The sequence below is a fragment of the Meles meles genome, chromosome 15 (genome assembly GCF_922984935.1).
Source record: "Meles meles chromosome 15, mMelMel3.1 paternal haplotype, whole genome shotgun sequence".
Taxonomy (NCBI): Eukaryota; Metazoa; Chordata; class Mammalia; order Carnivora; family Mustelidae; genus Meles; species Meles meles.
In genome coordinates, this window is record NC_060080.1 from 54,845,404 (window position 1) to 54,870,100 (window position 24,697).

Below are 24,697 nucleotides of genomic sequence, written 5' to 3' on the forward strand. Positions count from 1 at the left end.
GAGGCCACAGACACACAAACAAGTAAATATCATTTCAGGTATAAAAAGTGTTAAGAAGAAAATAAAATCAGATATTGGGATTAAGACAGACTGGAGCAGGAGGGCCGTGTTAGATACTGTGGTCAGGAAAGAGCTCTTTAGAGAGCCAATATTTGAACTGAAACTGAATGGGGTAGAGGAAAGACCGTGGTGAGATCTGGGGACGCGTGTTTCAGACACAGCAGCAGACAGGCCGCGCAAGAGCCTTGAGCAACTGTGTGGTAGGAACTAGAAGATGGGCTTGGCTGAAGGGCAGTGTGAGAAGAGCCAAGGAATGGCAGATGGGTGGGGAGAGAGGGGCGGGGTTCAGATCCCACAGGCAGGGATCCTTAGATTGAAGTTCATTCTACATGAACGGAAGGTTTCATAGAAGACATGGCATAACCTGATTTCTCTGTTGAAGATATTGAGTCTAGCTGCGGTGCAGAGAATAGAAGATACGGGACAAGAGTGGCAGCAGGAAGACTGGCTAGAAAACGATCTCAGGAGACTCAGGGAGACATGATGTGTTTCTAATACCCGAGAGATAGAAATAATCAGATAGGGGGCCTTACATGGGAATGAATCCAAAAGTTTTCCGTAGTGGATTAGATGCAAGGTAGGAGAGAGGAAGGTGGACAGAAGAGCTCTGTAGGTCTTGAGTCTCTGCCACCTGGTGCCTTTATTGAGGCCGGTGTACTCCGTGGGGAGGGGCAGGAACAGAGAGACTCGCTGGGAGAGAGAAGCCCACGTGACCTCCACGGGGAGTAGTGCGCAGTGTAGAACCAGCGGAGAGGTGGGGCTCTCATGAAGCAGTGCAGAAGGAAAGTAAAGCCACAGAAGGGATGGGGTCACCCAGCTAGTGAGGAGAGAGTCAGGGCAAGGGAACTGAGCCCTAGGAGCAGGGCTGGCTTCTTGGTCACACAGCCTGTGCAGCAGCCCTCCTGGGCCCCACACTCACCCCGTCCCTGTGCTTGGTTTAATGCTCTGCTGTCATCCTCTTGAAAGTCTTACTAACTCGGCACAAGAGATTCCACATCTTCATATTGCTCTGGGCCCCTCAAAGGATGTGGCTGGATCTGCCCGGGACACTTCCGAGTTAAGAGTTCCGGGGGAGTGGGAGACTCCATCACGAAGACCCAAAAAGAGTGGCTAACGAGGCAAAGGGAAGCTGGGGAGTGTCCTGTCCAGGAAGCCGTGCCGGTATCTCTGGGGGAGAATGGCTGAGCGTGTCAAATGTTGCAGGGCAGTCAAGTGAGACGAGGACAGAGAGTTCACCCTTGGCGAGCCAAGGTACAGAGATTAGTGATTTAGATGACGGCCTTCTTGGTGCAGTGGTGTGCTCTGATGCTTAACTGGGTTACTGCAGAACAGGACGTGACCGGATCCACCACTGAGAACACAAATGGAGGCCTCGTCGTGTAGTCCACGCCCCTTCTCTCTGCACCCAACTCTGTTTCTCACAGTGAGGGGCCTCATACACGTGCCTGGGGACACGTCAGCCGGACACGCTGGCTGTGCTGTGGGCCTCCCTACAATCAACCACCCGGGGTGGGGGTGGTCCCAGGAAAACATTCCTGAGTGTCTGGAGACAGCTCTGGCCAATGGTGTAGGGAATTTTATGGTCCCACGTGGTCCCAAAGCAAGCAGGGCGTGTCCCCTTGGCCAGGCGCCTTGCCCCAGGAAGAACACAGCTGCAGCCGGGCCAGAGCAGGGCCCTCCAAGAGCTGGGCCTCTAGATGGGAGCCCCGTGGCCCAACTCTAGCGGTTATTGCTAGAGGTGAAAGCACTGGGTGGTGGGAAAAGGAGGGGGTTTTCACACGGCTGTGCATGTTTTTCTCTATGAAATATGGAAGTGAGGGCGAAGGCAGGAGGAGGTGATAAAGCCTTGAAGAGAGAAAAAAAGATTTGGGGAAAAGGGAAGTAAATCTGCTAGGTAGGCATGGTAGGTAGGCCTGGCTGGCTTTATTGACTATCCACCGGATATGACTGTTCACAAACTGAAGTAAATCCACACAGCTCAGCGGTCTCATTCTCCTCAGCCACGTTCAGCTGCCTAGGTACAGGCACCCAGAAAGGGGATCATTGGGTTTAAACAGGGCTAGGGGATATTCCCCACGGTGATGACGTGGGAGAGAGGCAGGGGGCTCAAGGACATCTGTTCAGCAGTGAAAAAGTGGTAGAACCCATGGAACGGTAGCTCATTGAGGTCAGAGAATTACTGAAGGGTGAATTGGGCACCACAGCACTGGAAGCCTGAAAGTGGGCTTTCAGGGGTGGTACAGTTGTAGGGGATGACAAGGTTTACTTATGACTAGGAGCAGCTGAGCTGGATGGAGAAAGTATTATTAGAGACCATCAAAGGAGAGATACTACCAATAATAAAAACACCAGTTCATTGCCAAGTGACATGTACACACATTATTTGATTCTTAAAACAGGTCTATAAAATGGGCAGGATGACTGCCCCCATTTTTCAGATGAAAAAACCGAGGCACAGCAAGATTAATGCTACTTGCCCAAAGACTGACTTGGACATCAAATCCAGGCTTATTTGACTTCAAGGGCTGTGTTCTTTTAACCACCCCCCCCCCCCACTGCCCCCCGCTCCATCCCCTGACTACACTCAGATCTGGCTTAGTTAAACCGAGTTGGTTTGTGGGGTTTTTTTTTTTTCTTTCAACAGACCGTTTTTATCTGGAACCTCACTTTTTATCTGTAAAGACACAAAAGGGACTAAATTACCATTTGCTTTCATTGTAATGTTGGGCATTTCAGGCCACTGAAGGATAAAATATAAAGACAACACTGTGCTGCCCAGAGACTGGTTAAATTCCAGGGCTTTCTGGAGAGAAACAGTAGAAACCAAGTTTAGGGGTAGAAATGCAACGACACCGTCTGCGAATGCCCTCTACTGGAGGCCAATGAGAATAGCAGCCTGGGATTAGAAACTTGATTTGTCTCTTCTTGGAAGACAATAGACTTGAATTACCAAGTGAAAACTTACCCCTTGTAGATATTTAGGGGTTGTGGTTGAAGTGGGACAAGGAAGCTTTAGTTACAGAAACTTTTGAAATTTCACAATCGGGGGCGCCCGGGTGGCTCAGCCGGTTAATCTTTTGCCTTAGGCTCAGGTCATGATCCCAGGGTCCTGGGATGGAGTTCCGCATCAGGCTCCCTGCTCAGCAGGAAGTTTGCTTCTCCTTCTGCCTGCCGCTCCTCCTCCCCCTGCTCATGCTCGCTCGCTCTCTCTCTCTCTCTCTCTCTCTCTAGCTCTCAAATAAATAAATAAATAAACAAAATCTTTAAAATTTCGCAATCGCTGTTATTTCACTTAATAACTTCTGATTCTCATTGCGAAGGGTATGTGCTATGGTGAGTGCTGTGAAATGTGTAAGCCTGATGATTCACAGACCTGTACCCCTGGGACAAATAATACATTGTATGTTAATAAAAATAATTTTTAAAAATTATGCATGGGGGGAAAAAAGAACTTCTGATTCTCTTTAGTGGGAGAGCCCTGCTTCCCTCTGAGTGTTTCCCCATTGAGACTGCAAGCTACTTGAGGTTCAAGACCTTAGTCTTTTTCATATTCTTACATCATGAGCCTAGTAAAGTGTCCAGCACATTGCAGGCATCCAATAAATATGTATCAACCAGAACAGAGGAAAGTGAACAAAGTGTTGCAATTTCACAGAACAGGAGGGACTATTCCACTTGGGCAATTCAGGAAGGCTTCCAGGAGGAGAGGGGTGGTGGCTATAGTGATGGGGGTGAGGGAAGTAGAGTCAAAAAGAAAATCCAGAAAGTAGAATGGCCAACCTAGGGGGCCAGATACAGAGACCCACAGGACAGAGATTTTTGTGTGTGTGATTCTGGAAGGAAGTACTTTGCCATATGGCTGACAGGTGAGGCTCCCAATCCTTCCAGAGAAAGTATGAGCATGAATTTTAAGTTTCATAAAAATAGGTAAAGGAAGCTAGTATAGCACTTGCAGGTAGGCTAAAGAAAGAATTTGGAAGGACTTCTGACTATGGGCACTAAAAAAAAGAACAATTCAAGGTTTAAAGAAATTTTCCTATAATTTCATTTTACCTTAAACTGTGTGACATCACCAAAATTCAATTTGATAGCTATACAGAGCTCCTCTCACAGTGGTCCCCAAATACCTTATTTTCTCAGACTGAACACTAGGAGCAGGGTGACTTTCCTGGTTTTCATACTGAGAGTCTCATAGCTCAGGAACCCCCGAGTTCCAGACAAATCAGGACAGCTGGTCATCCTAGCTGAGTGCAAAAAAGCAGGATGGTTCACAAGGAGGTCAGTGCCGAGTGAAGAGGAGGAAGGTTGGTGGCAGGACACAGCGCAAAGGGCCTTGGCTGAGAAGAGGACAACTCTACTCTGTCCCTGTTATCATAACTCTGGGGCGTGTGCATGGTGAGATTTTTCACCCACCAGCAAAATGGTCTTCTGAGCCCTAACTCACCGAGCACACAGAATACAATGCAGAAGGATATCAGAGGGGAGGAATAATACACTCACAAAAACCCTTGGGTTGCAACAGAAGAATTGAGGCCAAAGGAAAATGGAAGCCTCATTTTGAAGGTCCTGCTGTTTCCTCATAAGCACACCTAAATAAAATGATCTGAAAATGAATGGTAGGCCACAATAGCAAGATTCTTACAGTAAACTGGAAAACCTTGCCTGCTGCTGCTGTAAGCCCCATGGAAGTGATCGCCAACATTAAATACAGACTCCAGGGAGGCCCAAACAAACAACTTTCAACCTCACTTCTGTGGCCAGAGACACTTATGACAGCAGCAGAGGTTAGCGGCTTTGGAGGAAGTGGTGTCTCAGTAATGGGGGAGGGTCTTCCAGGCTGGGCACAGCCCAGAGTCACTCTTTTCCTTCCCAAAGTAAGGGGAGTATGAGGAACATCTCCTTTCACAACAGCACGGGGACAGTGACTTAGCACAAACTCCCCATTAGGCTTCCTGGAAAGTTATCACTCAGGTACTTTACAGGTTTAGGAAATAGATGACAAAAAAGAAAAAGGAAAGAAAAGCAAGAAGAGAGGCACCTGGGTGGCTCAGTTGGTTAAGCAGCCGACTCTTGATTTTGGCTCACGTTCTCAGGGTCCCAAGTCAGCCTCCTTGCTTGGCTTGGATTCTGCTTGAGATTCTCTCTCTCCCTCTACTCCTGTCCCCATCTGCACTCTATCTCTCTCTAAAATAAATAAGTAAAATCTTGAAAAAAAAAAAAGAAAGAAAACAGAAAAAAGAAGCTATGTAAACGTAAGGAAGGACTCCTTTTTCAAAGATTAGAGATGAGAGGAGTTAAGAAACGAAAGATAGCTAGTCAGCAATAGTCCAGCTTGGTTGCCTTGGGACTGGGACCAACACTGAGCAGGAAAGTAGATCAGCAAAGGTTACAAAGAGTGCTTATCTAAAGAAAAGACAGACGAGGGGCGCCTGGGTGGCTCAGCTGGTTAAGTGTCTGCCTTCGGCTCAGGTCATGATCCCAGGGTCCTGGGATCAAGCCCCACTTCGGACTCCCTGTTCAGCAGGGAGCCTGCTTCTCCCTCTCCCACTCCTCCCCCCTGCTTGTGTTCCTTCTTTTGCTGTGTCTCTCTCTGTCAAATAAATGAATAAAATATTTTAAAAAGAAAAGAAAAGGAAACGAAAGAGAGAAGAATTAAACTGGATCAAGACAAACAAAACGCTAGCAATGCTAGCTGGACCTCTTGGTGCTGATTTGTTAGGAGTTGGTATTGTACCTACAGTGTTGTAATGCCTGTGCGTGATGGTGACAAGTGATATTTATGCAACACACACCAATGCCTGCTATTATGTTACAGGTTTTGCAAAGATCATGTTCTTTAATCCTCACAATAACCGTATTTGTTAGCCCTATGATTGTGCCCATTTTACAGATGAAGAAATGAAGAAACTGAGGACCAAAATCCCCTAGCTGGCAATTAATAATGGTGGGATCAAATTTAGGCAGTCTGACTCCAAGCTAGCCTTTGAATTACCATACCACATTTACAGTTGGCTTCTTTTAAAATATTTAAAGAATTCTACATAGCCTAAAATCTTTATACCATAGCACTTCCCCTTTCACTTTGAAATCCCAAACCAACAAGGAAGCACACGACTGGTTCAGAAGCCACAGGCCAGGGTTCCAGCAGTAGAGAATCACCAGTCCCATCTGGAACTAAGATCTGTGTGTACACATTTGTGGGGGGAGTAGCACAAGGAGGAAGCAAGGAAGTGAAGCAGCTGTCACCTGAGTCAGTCACAGTCCTGGTGACTGACACCTCACAGCTTACGGAGAAAATGTGGTGGCATCAATGTTTGAAAACACTTCTTTTAGAAAGATGGAGGTGTGGGTGAGCGTGTGTTATCAGTGTGAAGAGCACAACATTGAGAATGTTCTTTGCAAAGGACCTATCATATTGAAGTCAGCAAATAAACGTTTTATGAGTGAATGAGAGACATGACCGGACCCAACGTACTGAGGATACCACCATTTCCCACAACTCCAGGGGAAGAATAAAAGCATCCATAGAGTTGCATTTTCACTTATAAACTAAAACAAACAAACAAACAAACAAACAAACCTCATTCTCAGCACTGACACTCTTTGAACACCATTCTTTAAAAAATTGTCATACCCAGTTGCTACTGATAAGTGGAAAACCTAGCCACAGCATATTTGAGGAATTGTGTGCTAATACATCACCTATAATCACCCTCCTTTCCTAAAAGGCTTAATTGGCTTCTCATGTTCAAAGAGAAAGCTCATTTACAATGAACACGTAAATTTATATCAAAGACAAAGGAAAATATACATGTGTGAAGTAAATAGGTAAAAGTTGTGATTGAGCTTCAGTTTAGCTCTGAGCTTCCTGGCAGCCAAGACAAAAAGAGAAACAGTAATTTGTACAACTATGCAGAAAGGAGAAAGTGCACCAGTCCCTCCAACGAGACAAAGTATTTCCGAGCACTGAATTATCAGTGAGTTTCTTTTTTTTTAATATTTATTTATTTATTTATTTATTTATTTATTTATTTGACAGAGCGAGATCACAAGTAAGCAGAAAGGCAGGCGGGGGGGGGGGGGGGGAAGCAGGCTCTCCGCTGAGCAGAGAGCCTGATGTGGGGCTTGATCCCAGGACCCTGAGATCATGACCTGAGCTGAAGGCTGCGGCTTAACCCACTGAGCCACCCAGGTGCCCCGAGTTTTCTTTTTTTTTTTTGAGATTTTATTTATTTATTTGACAGATAGAGATCACAAGTAGGCAGAGAGGCAGGCAGAGAGAGAGGAGGAAGCAGGCTCCCTGCTGAGCAGAGAAGCAGTCTTCCTGCTGAGCAGAGAGCCCGATGTGGGGCTCGATCCCAGGACCCTGGGATCATGACCCGAGCCAAAGGCAGAGGCTTTAACCAACTGAGCCACCCAGGCGCCCCTTCTTAGTGAGTTTTCTGACACAGAGTTTCACATAGGTGTCAATGGCATTGTCCATTCCTCGTTCTCATTTTACAACACAAACTTGGGGCAAATTTCATGAAGTCATTACTTGCAGTAAAGATAAAAACCGAGCGTGCAATAATGAAGCATAACTCAGTGAGCCCATTCTGTGAGGGAACCAAGTCCATGTAGTCCAAGTTCAGCCTCTAGTTTGATCTGAGTTGGAAATGAGATTATCTACAAAGAAAGGAAACAGGTGTTTGCTGAACACCTAAACATGTGCTACGGGCAAGACATATTTTTTTCCTCTCAACATACATATCATTATCCTATTTGATAATTAAGCAACTTGCCTTGGGATTCACAGCAAATTAGCAGAAGGATCTTAAGCACATGAATTCTTTTTTCTACCACACACCCTCCTACCCACCTCCTATCACACACTCCTATCGAGAAAAGCCAATGAGCAATTAGTCCCTTAGACAATTTTTACGGGCAATCTGAGTTTGTTCTCTCCAGGGAGGGCCTAGAGCATTGGTGTTGTGTATTTCAGAGTAGGACAGATTTCTGTGGTTCAAAAACCCTATGTGGGTGGGGTTGATGCATGTAGGCAAGTTCAGGAACATTCATCTCAGAGGAAGTCCACAGTCTCTAAGCTATAAGTCTCACTATTTGAAATGCTTGAGAAAGGATTCTTTTACTCTCCTTCCAGTGATTTGCCAACTTAGAGTCTCTGAGAAGTCAAGATGTCTATGCTATGACCAAAGCATGGGTAGGAATTGGGTTCTACAAAGGGAGCCCTGAGTAGGGAGGGGCTCCACGCAGATGAGAAAGGTCAGATACAGCTGAGGTCTGGAGTATGAGTCTGTGTATGTGCCTGGGGAGGCAGGGAGGCAGGGGACACGTGGGCAGGTGCGCAGGGCCAGATCCTAAGGACTTTGAGTTTGATCCCTTCGCCAGGAGAAGCTACTCAAAATTACATAGCTTTTTTCTTCTCCAAAGAAACAGAAAGTAGTACAGCAAAACCAGCCTGAGAAAGATGGCAAAGGCTGCAACTCGCTATAGATAGCACACATCCGTATCTTAAAGAAAAGAACAGCAGCGGGGCGGTTGTGGGGGGGGTGGCTGGACCAGAATTCCTCTCCATAGGAACCCTCCTCTGGCTCCCATGGCTATTCTCACCACAGGACTTGTCTTAATATTGTCTCCTTGTCTGTGCCCCACTAGCCTGTAAGCCCACAGGAGCAGAGGGCAAGACTATCTTTGTATTTGGCTACCAGACCGACGGGTATAATTTTTGCTTAAGTGATACTTGGTTTTTTAGAAAATGATCAAAGGAAAAAAAATTTCAAGGAGCAACATGGTGACAAGTAAAGCATAAAACAAGAAATGTAAATTATTTTCTCTTTTTGTAACTTCCATTTCTCAGTTCCCATCTGGGAACTCTACAAAATTGTCATACCATCCCCTGGGAAGGATCCCTCGACTGGTCTGTGCCGCCCCAGGGATGTCCCCTGGTGTTGCCCCCGGTTCCTCACTGTTGCCAGCGGGTCTTGCCAGTCACTGTGGCCACAGCCGGGGCTGCACGTCGGCTCTTCACACGCTCCCTTCTCTTGTATCCAGTTAGCCAACCGTGGGGCTGCTTCATGAGAGGTTTTACTATTTTCCTTCCAAGCATCTGGTACGTGAAGGGTCATCATCACCAGCTTATTCTTCTCAATCATTCCCACGATCTTTCCAAAACCCCGTAATGTGCATTCCTTACCCAAGGGACCACACTCCAGCTCTGAAGTGGACAGGCCAAGTCTCCACATGGTTTCCCACTGGACACTGTGCGGAGGCTTTGTAAATTGCAAGCCAGAGACAGCAGTAGTCCGTGACTGGAAGGCACTTGTGGCCGTGTATACCATGCGAGGACCACGGGGTATCTCGCTCAAGTCCCATTTTCTGAGATTCGAGCTCACCTCTGCCAATCCAAGTATACTTTAGTTCCTGATCTAACACAACATCCAGAATCTAAATTGACCTTGTCTGGCCTCTGCAGGGAGGACTTTGCCAATGAGTGAACAGAAAACAAGATTTTGACTCCCCGTCACCGCTCAAGTTGAGCCTCACTCCACTGCTGTTTAGAAGAGCATCAGTCTCTCTTCCCCAAATGGCCAGGAGGCTCTCGGCCTGGGCAGCAGGAGATGTGCACCTTGTGGAAAGAATTTAATTGATGACTAAAGGTAAGTCGATGACAACATAGGGCAGGCTTTTTTTACTTGAACAAGGAATCAACCTGGGCACCTGGGTGGCTCAGTCGGTTAAGCATCTGCCTTCAGCTCAGGTCATGATCCCAGGGTCCTGGGATGGAGTCCCATGTCAAGTTCCCAGCTCAGGAGAGAGCCTGCTTGTCCCTCTCCGTTTGCCCCTGCCCCTATTCATGCTCTCTCTGTCTTGTTCTCTCAAATAAATAAAATGATTTTTTAAAAAAAGAAGAAGAAGAAAGAAAGAAAGAAAACAAGCATCCACCAAAGTTGAATGCCAAACAAACAGACCAGCTCACTGTGGGCTTCATGGTCTTGGGATTCCCAACCTGGGGATCCGGCATATCTGTGTTCATTCAAAATGAGAAATATGCTCAAACGGGAAGGCCTGGTGACTTTGGGACCATGTAGCTCTTCCAAGAAAACCCTCTATCCTGGGTCTAGAGGTGCAGAAAGTCTACTGACAACCAGTTGTGGGTCCTGGCTTATTCCTACCTCTGCAGTCAGATGGAGGCTTTGCAGCTGCCAGTGGATCACCAAAGAGCACTTGTTGCCTGTAATACCTTGCGCAAACATGCTTGACCAAGCACTCTAGAAGTTGTTTTCGCTTTCGTCATTTTTCTAAAGATATTTTTTATTTATCTAAGAGAGAGTGAGCGAACAAGAGCGCACGAGCTGGGGCAGAGGGAGAGGAAGAAGCAGACTCCCTTGATGAGCAGGGAGCCTGACTCATTTATAAAACATTTACAAAACATTTATAAAATAATAATACAATCCCTATAAAAATACAAACAGCATTTTTCACAGAACAAGAACAAAGAATCGTAAAATTTGTTTGGAACCACAAAAATCCCTGAATAGTCAAAGCAATCTTGAAAAATAAAAGTAAAGGCATCATAATTCCAGACTTCAAGTTATATTACAAAGCTGTAGTAATCAAACCAGCATGAGACTGGCACAAAAATAGACACAAAGATCAATGGAACAGATTTGGACACCCAGAAATAAACCCACAGTTATATAGCCAATTAATCTTTGACAAAGCAGGAAAGAATATCCAACGGGAAATAGTCTCTTCAACAGATGGTTTTAGAAAACAGGAAGCCATGTGCAAAAAAATGAAACTGGACCACTTTCTTACACCATACACAAAAACAAGTTCAAAATGGGTTAAAGACCTAATTGTGAGACCTGAAACCATAAAAATCCTGGAGGAGAACATAGTCAGTAACCTCTTTGACATCGGCCATAGCAACCTCTTTCTAGATATGTCTCCTGAGGCAAAGGAAACAAAAGCAAAAATAAACTATTGGAACTTCATCAAAATAAAAATCTGCACAGTGAAGGAAACAATCAGCAAAACTAAAAGGCAACCCATGGAATGGGAGAAGATATTTACAAATGACATATCTAAAAAAGGGCTAGGGGCGCCTGGGTGGCTCAGTTGGTTAAGCAGCTGTCTTCGGCTCAGGTCATGATCACAGGGTCCTGGGATCGAGTCCCACACTGGGCTCCTTACTCAGCTGGGAGCCTACTTTGCTTCTCCCTCTGCCTCTCCTGCCACTCTACCTGCTTGTGCTCTCTCTCTCTGACAAATAAATAAATAAAATTTTAAAATAAATAAATAAACAAGGTCTAGTGCCCAAAATATACAAAGAACTGATATAACTCAACATCCAAAAAATATAATCCAATTAAAAATGGGAAGATGTGAACAGACATTTCTCCAAGAAGACCTACAGAATGGCCAACAGACACATGAATGATGCTCACCATCCCTCATCATCAGGGAAATGCATATCAAATCTGCAATGAGATATCGCCTCACACCTATCAGAACGGCGAACATCAATGACAGAAGAAACAACAGATATTAGCAAAGGGGAGCCCTCTTGCACTGTTGGTGGAAATGCACACTGGTACAGCCACTATGGAAAACAGTATGGAGATGCCTCAAAAAGCTAAAAATAGAACTACCCTACGATCCAGTGATCACACTTCTGGGTATTTACCCAAAGAATACAAGAACACTCATTCAAAGGGATGCATGCACCCCTATGTTTATAGCGGTATTATTTACTATAACCAAGATATGGAAGTAGCCCAAATGTCTGTCAACTGATGAACAGATAAAGAAGAAGAACCCACACACACACATACAATGGAATATATTATTCAGCCATAAAACAGAATGAAACCTCACCATTTGCAACAACATGGATGAAGGTAAAGAGTATTATGCTAAATGAAATAGGTCAGTCAGAAAAAAACAAATACCATATGATTTCACTCATATATGGAAGTTAAGAAACAAAACAAATGAGCGAAGGGGAAAAAATAAGAGAGAGAGAAAGAGACACAAATCAAGAAACAGACTCTTAACTATAGAGAACAAACTAATGGTTACCAGAAGGGAAGAGCGTGGAGGGAATGGTGATGGGGATTAAGGTGTAAATAATAATAATAATAATAATACATATGTGTGTGTATGTCTCACCCATAAATCCTTCACTAGTTAACTACTATTAACAAACTGTACATCCTTCCAGATTTTTGAGGGGTTAATCACGTGTTCATTTCTTTGTTCATTTTATTTACAATAATCAAATAAACTCTCATGTACCTTCCACTGTGGTTACACCTTTGAAGCTTCTCGGATGCATTTCCCCTTGTTTTCCCTCTGGAACTAACCATCACCTGAGTTTTATATCAGCCAGCTCCTTGCTGTTCCTTACAGTGAGGCCAAGGACAGACAGAGTTTTTAACCTGAACGTACATGACTCCCATTCTGCTCTTCTGCGCCTCTCCTTTTCTGCCGAAGTTTCCGTTTTTGCAAAGGTAACTGTAATTTCTTTTTGGTCTTAAGCAGCATTCCATTTAATAAAAATACTGCAGTTTCCTTTTCCACCTGTCGCTGTGGCTTTTTCCTGCCCCCTCTTATTATGAGCAATGCTACTAGGGGACATCCCTGCCTCTATTCTGATTCCCACGCATGGGACCTTCTCCAAAGGACTGTCTTGGCACAATGAAATGGCCACTTCAGAGGGCTGGTGCGTCATCAGTTTCACTAAGCCATGTTAAATTGCTTTTCCAAAAATGGTTGTGTCTTCAGCATAGGAGAGTTTCTTTTGTTCCATGTCCTCAAGAGCACTTGGTATTGTCAGACTTTCATTTTAGCCAGTTTGCTGGGTGACAAGTTTGTTGTGCTTTTATCTTATGCTTCCTGATTATCGTGATTAAGCCTATTTCCATATGTTTACTGGTGTTATCATTCCTCTTCTGTAAAATTTCTCTTCGTGTTGTGTGTTTTCTTTTATCCTTTTTATTGATTCATAGGACTGATTTATATATGAATTCTATCTCTGTGTATCTGTGGATCTACTGATGCATCTATTTATCTAAAACTATACTTTCAGGGGTGCCTGGATGGCTCAGTCCTTAAGCGTCTGCCATCAGCTCACGTCATCATCCCAGGGATCTGGGATCCAGCCCCTCTTCAGACTCCCTCCTCAGTGGGAAGACTGCTTCTCCCTCTCCCACTCCCCCTGCTTGTGTTCTCTCTCTTACTGTGGCTCTGTCTGTCAAATAAATAAATAAAATCTTTAAAAAAAAACACCATACTTTCAAATCGGACTTCTTTTAACAGGAATAATGACCTCCATTGCATAAAACCTTAGGTTTTACAAATTGGGTTTAGTTACAACAATCTTAAGGAACAAAACATCTTCATTCCCTCTACTCAGATTTTCTAAAGGGTCAAACTAGACAAACTATATCAGACAAATAATGATTTATCCAACAGAAGAAAAAATTAAGTAGGGAAAAGAAGCCCCACCATTGTCATTATACCTTTTACTACTTGGGAGACTAGAATAATGAAATTTTGTTTCTCAATTGTTTCTGATTTCAACATTGAATTTCAGAGGGGAGAAGAAAAATTGAAACATCTTGTCCGCAGTACCTTTCATTATGGATCTCAGAGCCCATATGCTCTCTAGGGTCTGCTTCCCATTTTAACTTGGGAGAACCGAGCACAAAGTAAGATGGACCTGAGACAGAAGGCAATACAGGCAGTCCGGAAATTGACAGGTAATCTTCCCACTGAGTGCTCCCAACCCACAGGGCAGAAAGGGGGCTTTCCCTGGATGGTCAATGCCCTCTGCATGCTGGGCACTGGGGGTGCCAGACCCCTCTACTGTGGGCAAGAGAAGATGCTGAGCCCTGGAACCCGCCCTCTGAAGCTTACAATTCAGTGAGAAGGACGAATAGGTGGAAAAGGAGATTTCACTCACAGAGCAAGAAAGCAGTGGAAGGCTACCGTGGTTTTCATTGTTGGACTAAACAGAAGATGATAAAGGATCAGAGAAAGGTGCTCTGGGCTCCATCTGAAGTCAAATCTGTTTGCTCTCCATTCCCCTTTCCTCCAGGGTGGTCCACTAGGATCACCAGGCAGAGGCAGGCTGGCTTGGGTCACATCCTCCCAGCACTGTTGGGCCCATGCTGGTGGTCTCTGGGTCAGCCCTGCCAGCCAGTCCCCACACACACACCCCCCCACACACCCCACTGTCAGCTCTCTGAGAGGGATCCTCTCCCCCACTTTCACAGACTTTCACTTTCACTCCAGCCCAGACTCCGCACTCACAGGGTTTAGGGAAACTGGAAGCACAGCTGGCAAAAAGAAATAGCTGGGATCCCTCCTGTGTCACGTCATGTGTCAGAACCTTGCTGTTTCCATAAGCCAGTGTTGTTTCTGGTATCCTCCCTAGGCCACTGCTCAGCCTCCTGAAGTTACAGCTTATGCAGGGTCTCTTGAAAACTGACCCAGGCAGTGAATCGTAAGGTAACACTTGGGTTCCACTCTTTGGGATGATCTTCTTCTCCAGTGGTTTTTAACAAAGGCAGATGTCTTTCTCCAGACATCTGGCAATGTCTGGAGACATTTTTGGTTATCATAGCTGGTGGGAGTAGGAGAGTGCTGCCATCATCGAATGGGTAGAGGCCACGGATGCTGCTAACATCCTCTAAAGCACAGGAGAGGCCCCCATCACTAAGACTCATCGCACTTCCAAATATCCATAGTGTGCAGGTTGAGAAACCCTGACCTACCCCTCCTCACTATACAGAATGGTCATTGACTTCCCTGACATGACTCCCCATTCCACACACCTTCATAACAGCTGTGGGATTCTCTGATAGACCATTAAGCCAGTTCTTACAGTCGACCTGGACACCGGATGCTGCAGAGGGGACCAGGGGTCCTGTGGCTGAGTCAGTGATTCTCTCTCCTAGGAGAACTCAGCTTGTGATCTGAATTCTCATCAGCGTGACACTCATGAAAGGTATTCTGGCTGTAGTCCAATCTCTTGGGGGGTGACAAACTTGTAAATGACATGGATAGTGAGAAGGGCTTCTTTATATTTCATGATGTAGTTATTTTTTTATTAAATACTACAAATAATATCATCAGCTTATAGTCCATCATTCATTTAGTCAACAAATGTTTATTGTGTGCCCACCAGGACAAGACACTGTGTTCTATGCTGGCTGAATGGTAGTTCTTCAAGTCTACACATGTAGACCACACATCCTACAGTAGAACTCCTTCATCAGATGGGATGGAGCAAGGGGTGCTTGTGAATTTGCAGGTGCATGAGCCCCCTTGAGATATTCTAATTTCACAAGTCAGGATCATGCCCAGAAACCTGCATTTTTAGCAAGTGCTTGAGGTGACTCTCATAGAGACTATCCACGGGACCATGATTTAATAAACATTGGTAAAATCATGAAATTTACCTAACCTAATCCCAGGTCTGAGAACATGCAGAAGTGAGCTCTAATGTGGTCATTTCCTATATAACTGGGGGGGGGGGGGGATCATGTAACCATTTACTCTATTAATCATTTAATCATTAATCTCACGTTTCCTATTTTTAAGCAAGAGAGTAAGACCTGTTCAAACACCGATGGTGAGAGGTTAGAATGACCCCAGGTAGATAGAAGCCGAACACTTAAAAAGGAACAAAACCATAGAAGTTTCACTTCTAAAAACTAATTTTTATGACATATACTAAAATGAACATTTGCCAAGCACACTGGTATCAACAGTAATTAGGAGAAAAATCTCTTGCTTATGTAAGAGGTATGCATACTACCTATTCTCGGAACCAGCCTCAGCATGGAATGATTCCTAGCTTGATTAGGGACCATGAATCCTCCCTGGACACCAAGATTAATGGCTTCTCTGATTACCCTCGATTGTTTTTCAAATCTCTTCTCAGATCTACATAATTTACCCTCTGTTACGTGGCTTTGCAGTGGACCACTTATTTTAGGAACACATTAACCACCAGTAGAAGACCTCATCTAAACCTCGTTCAAAGCAAAACTTCTCCAAGCCATGAGAAAGAGCCCCCTCCCCCCGCAACTTATCTAATGTCAAGGAAGTTAGCTCACTGTGCAGGTGTGATTGTAAAACACAGGGAAACCACTTTCAGCCCAACTTCTCTCCCCCAAATTACTGTGATTGATTACATAATAGAAGAGATCCATATAAAGAAACTCATGATAACAGTTATATAACAGATTAAAATCGATGTGTCGCTATGATCATTAATAAGAAGCATGGATTAAAGGCCAGAATATCTCAGACAACATGCTATCATCTTTTAATTAATCTACAATGCATTTCTCTTTTTCAGCTTCGATAAGAATTTCCTCCCATTCTGTCCCTTCAACTAAATGTCTCTATTATACCTTCAACTGTCTCTACATTCCTATCTGGTCTTCATTGCTTACTTTTTGCTTCACAAACAGGACCCTTTGAGTTTCTTCACTGATCAAGCACTTCAGAAAGACTCTGCTCTCTGTGATCCTAGGAAAGACCACTCAAAATACGGACAAGTGTTCAAACAGGAGGGAAATTATCCTTTCGTGAAAAATAAGAGAAAAACTCTCAGTTTCGTGTGTGATCTGCAGACTTAGCCCAACCGAAGTGCCCCATGGTGGCCTCAGCCCCTCACACCCCAAGAAGCTCTATTCCAACACCAGCTCCAAACAGAAAAGATCCCCGCTCTCCGGGTTTGGGAACTTTGAGCCAACATATCAATTTGAATGCAAATTTCCCCCAAATTCAGATTTGCTGAGAGATCCATTTTTAAGTAGATTAAGCTCCCTGTAGACCAACATGCAAATGGGGGTGTTCAAGTATAAGAACCCAAGGGCAGCAAAAAGACATTGACCGTACCTATTTTCCCAGCCTCCACTTTCAGGTTGAACTCCCAGTTTCTTGGCAACTTCAGGGACATTTTGCTCCCTCTTCGGGTGGGTAGCTGCTGAAGCGACAGGTCTGTCACGATTCCCACCCTTCTCGCTTTGTCGGTGTTTCCCTCTAGGTTTTGTGTGTGCGTTCCCCTTTGCGAGTTCTTCACAAGCAATCCCAGGATGCCAGCATGAGTCCTCCTTTCTTTCAGAAGAAAGGTCCATCCATCGGTCTGTCACTTTGGGGATGGCACCTGAGGCCTCCAACAGTCCCACAGGGGCTGGTGCTTCCTGAAGCGTGCACCTTGCTTTTTCTTGCTTTCGGTTTTACCAGAAATATCCCAGTTGATACTTCACTCTGCGTCATGAGAAGCAGAGCTCCTGTTCGAAAGAATCTCAGGCCTCACGGAGGCAAGGTCGTGATCAACAACTGCTGCCTCTCGGCTTTTTTTTTTAACTGTCTGCTTCCTTGCATTTGAGGAAGTGGGTGGCTGTTCGGTGTAGATGATGCATTATGAGCACTCTTTCTTGAGAAAACGGTTTTTAGAAATGCTCGTATAAGTAGAATGAGTGTTCTTGTGATCTAAGGCTATAGCTTCAATCAAAAGAAAAAGAAATACAAAATTTCAAGTGTCCCACCATGTACTTCTAAGCCTTCCTCCCAACTGAGTGGATCAAGCATCCAAAAAGGGTCAGTAAGACAACCTGCGTTCCCCCACCCCACAAAGTTTCCTTCTTTTAAATTCTCCCTGCTGTTAGGACCAGAGAGTAAGTTCTCCTCCTGCTTGGGATAAAGCCTCATGTGGGGAGGGCTCTGAGCTACTTAGCTACTAAGCTGGCTTTAGCTGGGTAGACCCACTCGCGTGATATAATGGTTCTTTGGCATTGCGTACAGGGTGTGGGTTTAAGAATCAGACTCAGTTGGGTTCAGAACGCAGATCTTCCACTTCTTAGCTCTGCAGCTTTTCACAAACAACTAAATCTCTCTGAGCCTCAATGTTCTCAGGCAGTGAAATGAGGTCGATAAAAACCATGACTCCGGAGAGTCATGAAGGCATCTTGTACAGAGCTTAGCACACGGTGGTTGTACCACTGATGCTAATTCAAACTTTATCTCATTTACTTCAGCTCTGTGACAGGCTTTCATATGTTTAACTGGCTCAGCCTAATCTAGTGATTAAGTATTTGAGTCCAGAGCCAGACTGCTTGTGTTCAAATCCTGGTTCCATCACTTTTTTGCTGGGTGACTTTGGACAAGTTTCTTGACCACTCTGTGTTTTAATTTCTTCATCGGTTAATGAGGCAAAAAAATAGGCCCTACTTCATATGTGTGTTTTGAGGCTTTATTAGTAGGTAAATGTGCTCACAGGAGTCACTGTTAACCAGCATACAAGCTACACATCCTTGGTCCATTCAGTCTTCAACCCTCTTGGATGACTTGGTCATACTTTCTTCATCATCTCACATATGCTCATTCTCTGTTGACGACCTTACTTCCTGTTTTATTGAGAAAAGTTGGTACAACTAGAAGAGAATGTCTGTATCCTACTACTGTGTCTAAGTCCTACATGTAAGTCTGTACACTCAGCCTCCTCCCAGTTACAGTCGATGAACCATATTATCGCTCCTCCATCTTTTTTGGATTATTTTTAAAAAATATTTATTTGTTTGTTTGTTTATTTATTTATAGAACATGAGCAGGGAGAGGACCAGAGAGAGAGAGAGAGAATCCCAAGCAGACACTACGCTGAGCACAGAGCCTGAAATAGGGCTCGATCTCACCACCCTGGGATCATACCTCAGCCAAAACCAAGAGTCGGACAGACTTAACCCACCCAGGCTCCCCTATCATTCCTCCATCTGAATTAATTCCTTCTCTCTCTCTCTTTCTCTGGGATCATTCTCATCAGCATTCAAGCTTGTTTTAAAAACAAAACAAAAACAAAAACTCTGCATTCTACTTCCTCCTCCTGCTACAGCCCTATTTCTTTTCTTCATTTTGGAGCAACGCTTTGGTAAGGATTGTCTACATTTGCAAATGCTTGTCCTATTATTCCCTCCTGAAACCTTTCTGTTGATGTTTCTGCCCTCAGGACTTTACGGAATACATTTTTATCAGGACATCGACAGCATCCCTGTCACTAAATCACTGTCAGTGATGGACCAGTGATAGACTGGGCTACATGTCAGCCCAGTGCCCTACTGGCAACTTTGGACATGCTGATCACTCTCTCCAACTCTGAGCTCTCTCTCTGCTTGGCTCCCACAATGTCTCACTGGCCTGGTCATTTGCCTGCCTTTCCAGCTGCTCCTTCTCTGGTTCCTTGCTGGTTCCTTCTCATCTCTCTGACTGTCAAATATTGGAGGAAACCAAGACTCACACAGTGGACTTCTTTTCCATTAGTACCCACACTTGGGTGAGCTCACCTATCTCAAGGCTTTGATTGCCATGCATCTGCTGATAGGGCCAGTGTAGCTCTTTAGCCCAGACCACCTCAAACCCCAAATCGTACACATCTCTGCTTAGATATCGCATAACCATCTTAAACCCATCATGTCTAAAACTTAATTCAGGGGACCAAGCTGAAGGAGCAATGGTGACCTGAGGTATATTCTCATTGTGAACGAAAGGAATGTAAGAAGGAAGAACCACATACACATTCCTCAAGCCTCTGCTTGCATCATGTCTGCTCATATTCCAGGAGCCAACACACATCACATGGCCAAGTTCAAAGGCAGGGATATAGGAAGTACACACAGCCCTGAGGTGGTTGGGAAGGGAAAAGGGTGGAGATTTGCTGATCAAATCTCCAACCCATCACACTAACCCAGTTCACCTAGCTACTTTCCAACTTCCCCAGGGGTGCTGGGGTGCTTTGAAGCTGACTCAGCCTACCAGAGATTTTGGAGCCCCAACTCTACATTTTGGCCAAACACCATACTCTTTTTTTCTCTCTTGGCTTGGAGGGGAGGAGCAGTGGATAACCATCCTGAGCCCCAGCCCAACAGCATCTCCATAGGGAAGTTGACACAATCCAAAGTTCTAGCACTGGGACTTTTAACTCAGGAACTCTGAAAATATTTTGAAGGTAGCACTTAGAAATATACAGAGAACTTCCTTTGCTCTTTAGGGTAGGTTCCTGTAAGTCTTGGAAAAACTCATGACTGATGGGGAAGTTGGGTATGAATGCTTGGAAAGGCGATCAAATGAAAAGCACCCCTGGAAAGGCCCAACCCAGCAGCCTTCCCTCTGAGGAGACCACTCTGGGTCAGCCAGCTGCTGCACAGGGTTAGAGAGCAGCTGTCTGTGCTGGGGCTTCTCCCCTTTTTCCTGACCTTCAGGGAATGAAGAACTGGATGTCCTGTCTGGCTCCAAAGTTTAAATCAGCATTGGCAGTAGCAAAAACAAAAGCAAAAATCCATTCATCTATTTGCTTACTGAGTATTAACCATTTCTTGAGAAAGGACTTCATTTTTGCTAGACTTTGGAGGAATGCCCATGAACTTTGTTTCTGCTTTCATGTTTCTGCTCTCAACGGTTTATTGAGAGAAAAGAGTTATGTTGGGCGAAGTGTAGGGAATTATGGGAGTTTATATCTGAGGTGCTCCCAGGGACCTGGGGAGTAAAGGAAGGTTTCCTGGGGGAGATGTCTTTTACATTAAGGCTTGATGAAGGACTTAGGGAGGCAGGAGGGTTGGGAAAGGCTTCCAGACAAACAAAGGGCATGCAAGAGGCACAGAGGAAGGAAAGAACTCATCAGGTTGCTCTGGGAAAGGGTGAAAGGGTAGGAGGGAGGGGAGATGGAGAGATGGCTGGATTGGAGATAGACCCCTGGCAAGCTTCGGTAAGAGTAGTGACTTTACCCTAGAGGAAAGAGAAGCCATGTAGACATTATTATTGGGGTCCATATGAGGGGCTATGGCAGATGGTCAGGTGAGAGCCAGGGAGAGGGAAAGGTCAGTGGCAGTGTGCAGGTAAAGAAGGGAAAACGAGGTGAGCCACTCTGGTGGTGGGATTGACTGCCCAAGGGAATTTCTGTAGGAAGAAGAGATGTGCATGGTCCTGGGTCCAGTCCCTGGAGGTGGATGGGCTCCCATCACAAGATCAGAGACTGCACCAAAAGAGTGAGGGTTGCTGACGAGGTTGCTAAGGACGAGAGACTAGCGGGAAGCCAGTTGCCAGAAGGAGAAGCCAGTGGGCTCAGTTGGGGGCACATTGCCTTTAGAGACCTGTGAAACCCTGGAGCACAGCTGTCCTGAACCTCAAGTTCAGCAGAGAAATTCATTCGTTCATTCACTCATCCACTCCATAAACATTTATCCAGGACCAGGCTGGACTCTGCGTAAACAAGGATGATTAAGATCCTAGCCTAATCCCCAAATGACTCAGTGAAAGAGAGAAGTGTAAACATAATGGCAGTGCTGTTTGAGCTATTAAAAAGAGTGCACTCACAGGGTAGGGTGACAGCAAGAAACGGTGGGCTCAGCTTGGGTGGCCAGGGATGGCTTCGCAGGAAAGGTGACTTAGGGGAGAGCAGCCAGGTGCGAAGGAAGGCGGGGGAGTGGGAGAAGGATTTCCAGGCAGATGAAACAGCAGATGGCTGCTAGAACACAGACCTATTCTCAGAGAAGTTTGGAAATGGTGCACCAGAACAAGGCTGAGGAGGATCCGGGCGGACGGGGTCGGGCCTGCTGGATCCAGGCCTGATGTGTAGCCTGAGGGATTGGACTCCACTCTGAGGTGACAGTGTTTGGAGAGCTTTTTAAAACATCCTTTTAAAATGTTACTTTTACCATTACAGTAGTCCATGCATGATCTTCAGAGAAGATTTCAATAAGTATAAAGAACATAAACATCAGGACACCTGGGTGGCTCAGTGGGTTAAGCATCTGCCTACGGCTCAGGTCATGGTCCCAGGGTCCTGAGATGGAGCCCTGCCTAGCTTCCTGCTCAGTGGGGAGCCTGCTTCTCCCTCTGCCTGTCTCTCCCCCTGCATGTGCTTGCTCCCCCCTCCTCTCTCTGACAAATAAATAAATTTTTTTTTTAAAAAAGAACTCAAAAATCACTGTTAACCATTTAATGTGTAAGGGGAATTTTCCCATCTCGATCTCCATCACTCTTTTTCTATTTATGTGTATATGTAATGTGTGTGTACGTATTTTAAATTTAAAAATTAGTATGTATGCTGTTTTGTAAGCTGTTATCCTCCCATGACAAAAAAGGAATAAGGCAAAACACATAAATAGTTATCTTATTAAGTGTTTTCCCAAAACATCATTCATGGCCTCATAGTCTACAATTACATAGAGATAGCAAAATTTATTCAACGAATCTCTGTATCACTGAGCGTGTGAGATGTGTACAAATTTTCATAATATTCCAGAACATAAATGTCTGGGGAAATCCATTCCCTCTCCAGAACCCCTCCACCCCTAGGTGGATTCTTGGAGGTGGAAATGCTGTGAAAGTGGATTAGAAATGTTCAGACTTGTTATGTCTAAACTGTTCTCCAAAAGGTTCTACTTGAATCCACGAGGGGCGAGCTCCTGCCTGGCCTCACTAAGAGCTGGCATTTTTATTTTGTAACCAAACCAAACCAAACCATTGCCAACTATTCAAGCAAACAACTCTAAATGCGACTCAAGTTATTTTTGAATGTGCTTATGGGCCATTTGTAGGGGTCAGATACATCTAGGTATCTGTGTGTCTGAATGATTCTGCAAGGAATCAACAGATGGGGAGCCAGGGAGTCTTAAACCTTTATTTGTGACTTTCAGGCTCCTGACTTCCGCATCTCCTTCAGAACCTCTAGGTATCTGCATGCCAGCCCTCCATATTGTTGCCTCCTCGTCTTTCATTTTGTCACCTGGATTACTAACCCTATGCGTTTTGAGATAATTTCTCATGTTTGTACTTCACCTCACTGGTTTTGTTTTTTCATAGCTTTATTGAAATATGATTTACATAACATACAGTTCAGACATCCGCAGTGTACAATTCAATGATTTTTAGTATATTCACATAGTTGTGCAACTATGACCACAATCAATTTTAGAACCTTTTTATCACTTACCCCCCCACCCCAAGAAACCCCATACTCATGAGCAGTCCCTTCCCATTCCCCCACAGCTCAGTCCTGGGTAAACCCTGGTCTACTTTCTGTCTCTATATATTTGCCTATTCTAGACATTTCATATAAATGGAATCCTATAATATGTGGCACTTAGCCTTCTTTCTCTTCACATAATGTTTTCAAGGTTCACCCATATTATAGCAGGTGTCAGAAATTTATTTCTTTTGATGGTTAAATAATATTCCGTTGTATACATGTAGCACATTGTACTCACTCGTTGATGGACACTTGGACTGTTTCCACTTTTTGGCTGTTATGAATAATGCTGTTTTAAACATTCGTGTACAAGTTTTTTTTGGTGAGTGTATGCTTTTGTTTCTCTTGGATATGTACCTAGAAGGGCATTGCTGGGTCATATGGTGACTCCCTTTTAAACCTTTGAGAAACTGCTGGAACATTTTCCAAAGTGGTTACACCAGTTTACATTCCCTTCAGCAACGTATGAGGGTTCCATTTCTTCCACATCTTCCCCAACTCTTGTTATCATCTGTCCTTCTCATATTAGCCATTCTAGAGGGTATCAAGTGGCATCTCATTGTGGGTTTGATTTGCATTTCTCGGATAGCTAATGGTGTTGAGCATCTTTTTATGTTCTTATTGGCTGGTTTGGTTTTCCAGAACCTAAATTCTGCTTCTTGGACTATCCAAATATGTAGCCACAGGGAATCTGCATTTCTAAGAGGACTGCATTCATCTAACACTAAAGCCTCCAATTTTGACTTACATTCTACATTGTTTTGTTTCCTTTCAATGCTTCCTTATGGAAAGCCCACGCACACTGTGCTAAATATCATCCTAAACTTCCAGCTGTCTTTTTCCTCTGTGCCTCTGTTCCAACTGAAGTGTCATGTTCCCCTACCCCCTGTCTGGATCTCCGGAATTTTTAAGCGATGCTCTGCATAAAAAAGCAGTCACATCTTCCCGGCAGTGATTATATTTGTTGGAGAGACCCACTGGCCATTACATCTCTCCCTTTCTCTCCCCATTGTGGTCGTTACCAATATCCTCATCACCATTTCAGTTGTAGCTGCTGTTTTGCAAGGATTCGTAAGGATCCTGGAGGGGACGGAAGAACAACACGCTAGCTGCCTCAAGGATCAGCATCAGAGAAATGGGTGACAGAGAAGCAGAGTTCAGTTTTCTGGACTCTCCATTATCTGAGCATCTGAGTAGACTCCAAGGGAGTCACAACTTGAGTACCCACCTTTGTCAGGAGGTCTCTGTTCATGAGACAAAGCCAGGGAGGTTTCTCTGGGCCCATGTCCTTGTGCGGTAGGAAGATTCCCTGTGATCCGTAAATTTCTCCTTACCAAGAACAAAGAGGACCTCTGTTGCTGGTGCCACCCAAATGATGTTGCCGATGCTGTTTTTAACAGAACTAATTGTATATTGGAGGAGAGGCACAAGCAAAGAAGAATCTTGAGCCTCCCCGTGTTGGAGCTTAAACAGAAGGGACTTTCTGCTTTACTAATTAACCAAGAAAACTCTTGAAATACAGAGAGGCGGCTGAGAGTTGGGTCCCATCACACCTGTCTCCCGCAGTCCTTGAAGGGTTGCTTGGTGAAATCT

At 44.7% G+C, this 24,697-nt stretch overlaps 1 protein-coding gene across 1 annotated transcript in view; it reads right to left on the bottom strand.

Annotated features, from left to right (window-relative positions):
- The window catches only part of ARHGAP25 (Rho GTPase activating protein 25), an 86,681-nt gene extending 69,268 nt beyond the window's left edge, over window positions 1-17,413 (bottom strand). The window contains exon 1 of the mRNA XM_045979322.1: window positions 16,981-17,413. Coding sequence (XP_045835278.1) covers window positions 16,981-17,041 — 61 coding nt within the window. The 5' untranslated portion in view covers window positions 17,042-17,413. The remainder of the gene's footprint in view (window positions 1-16,980) is intronic.
- Between the last annotated feature and the right edge of the window lie 7,284 nt (window positions 17,414-24,697).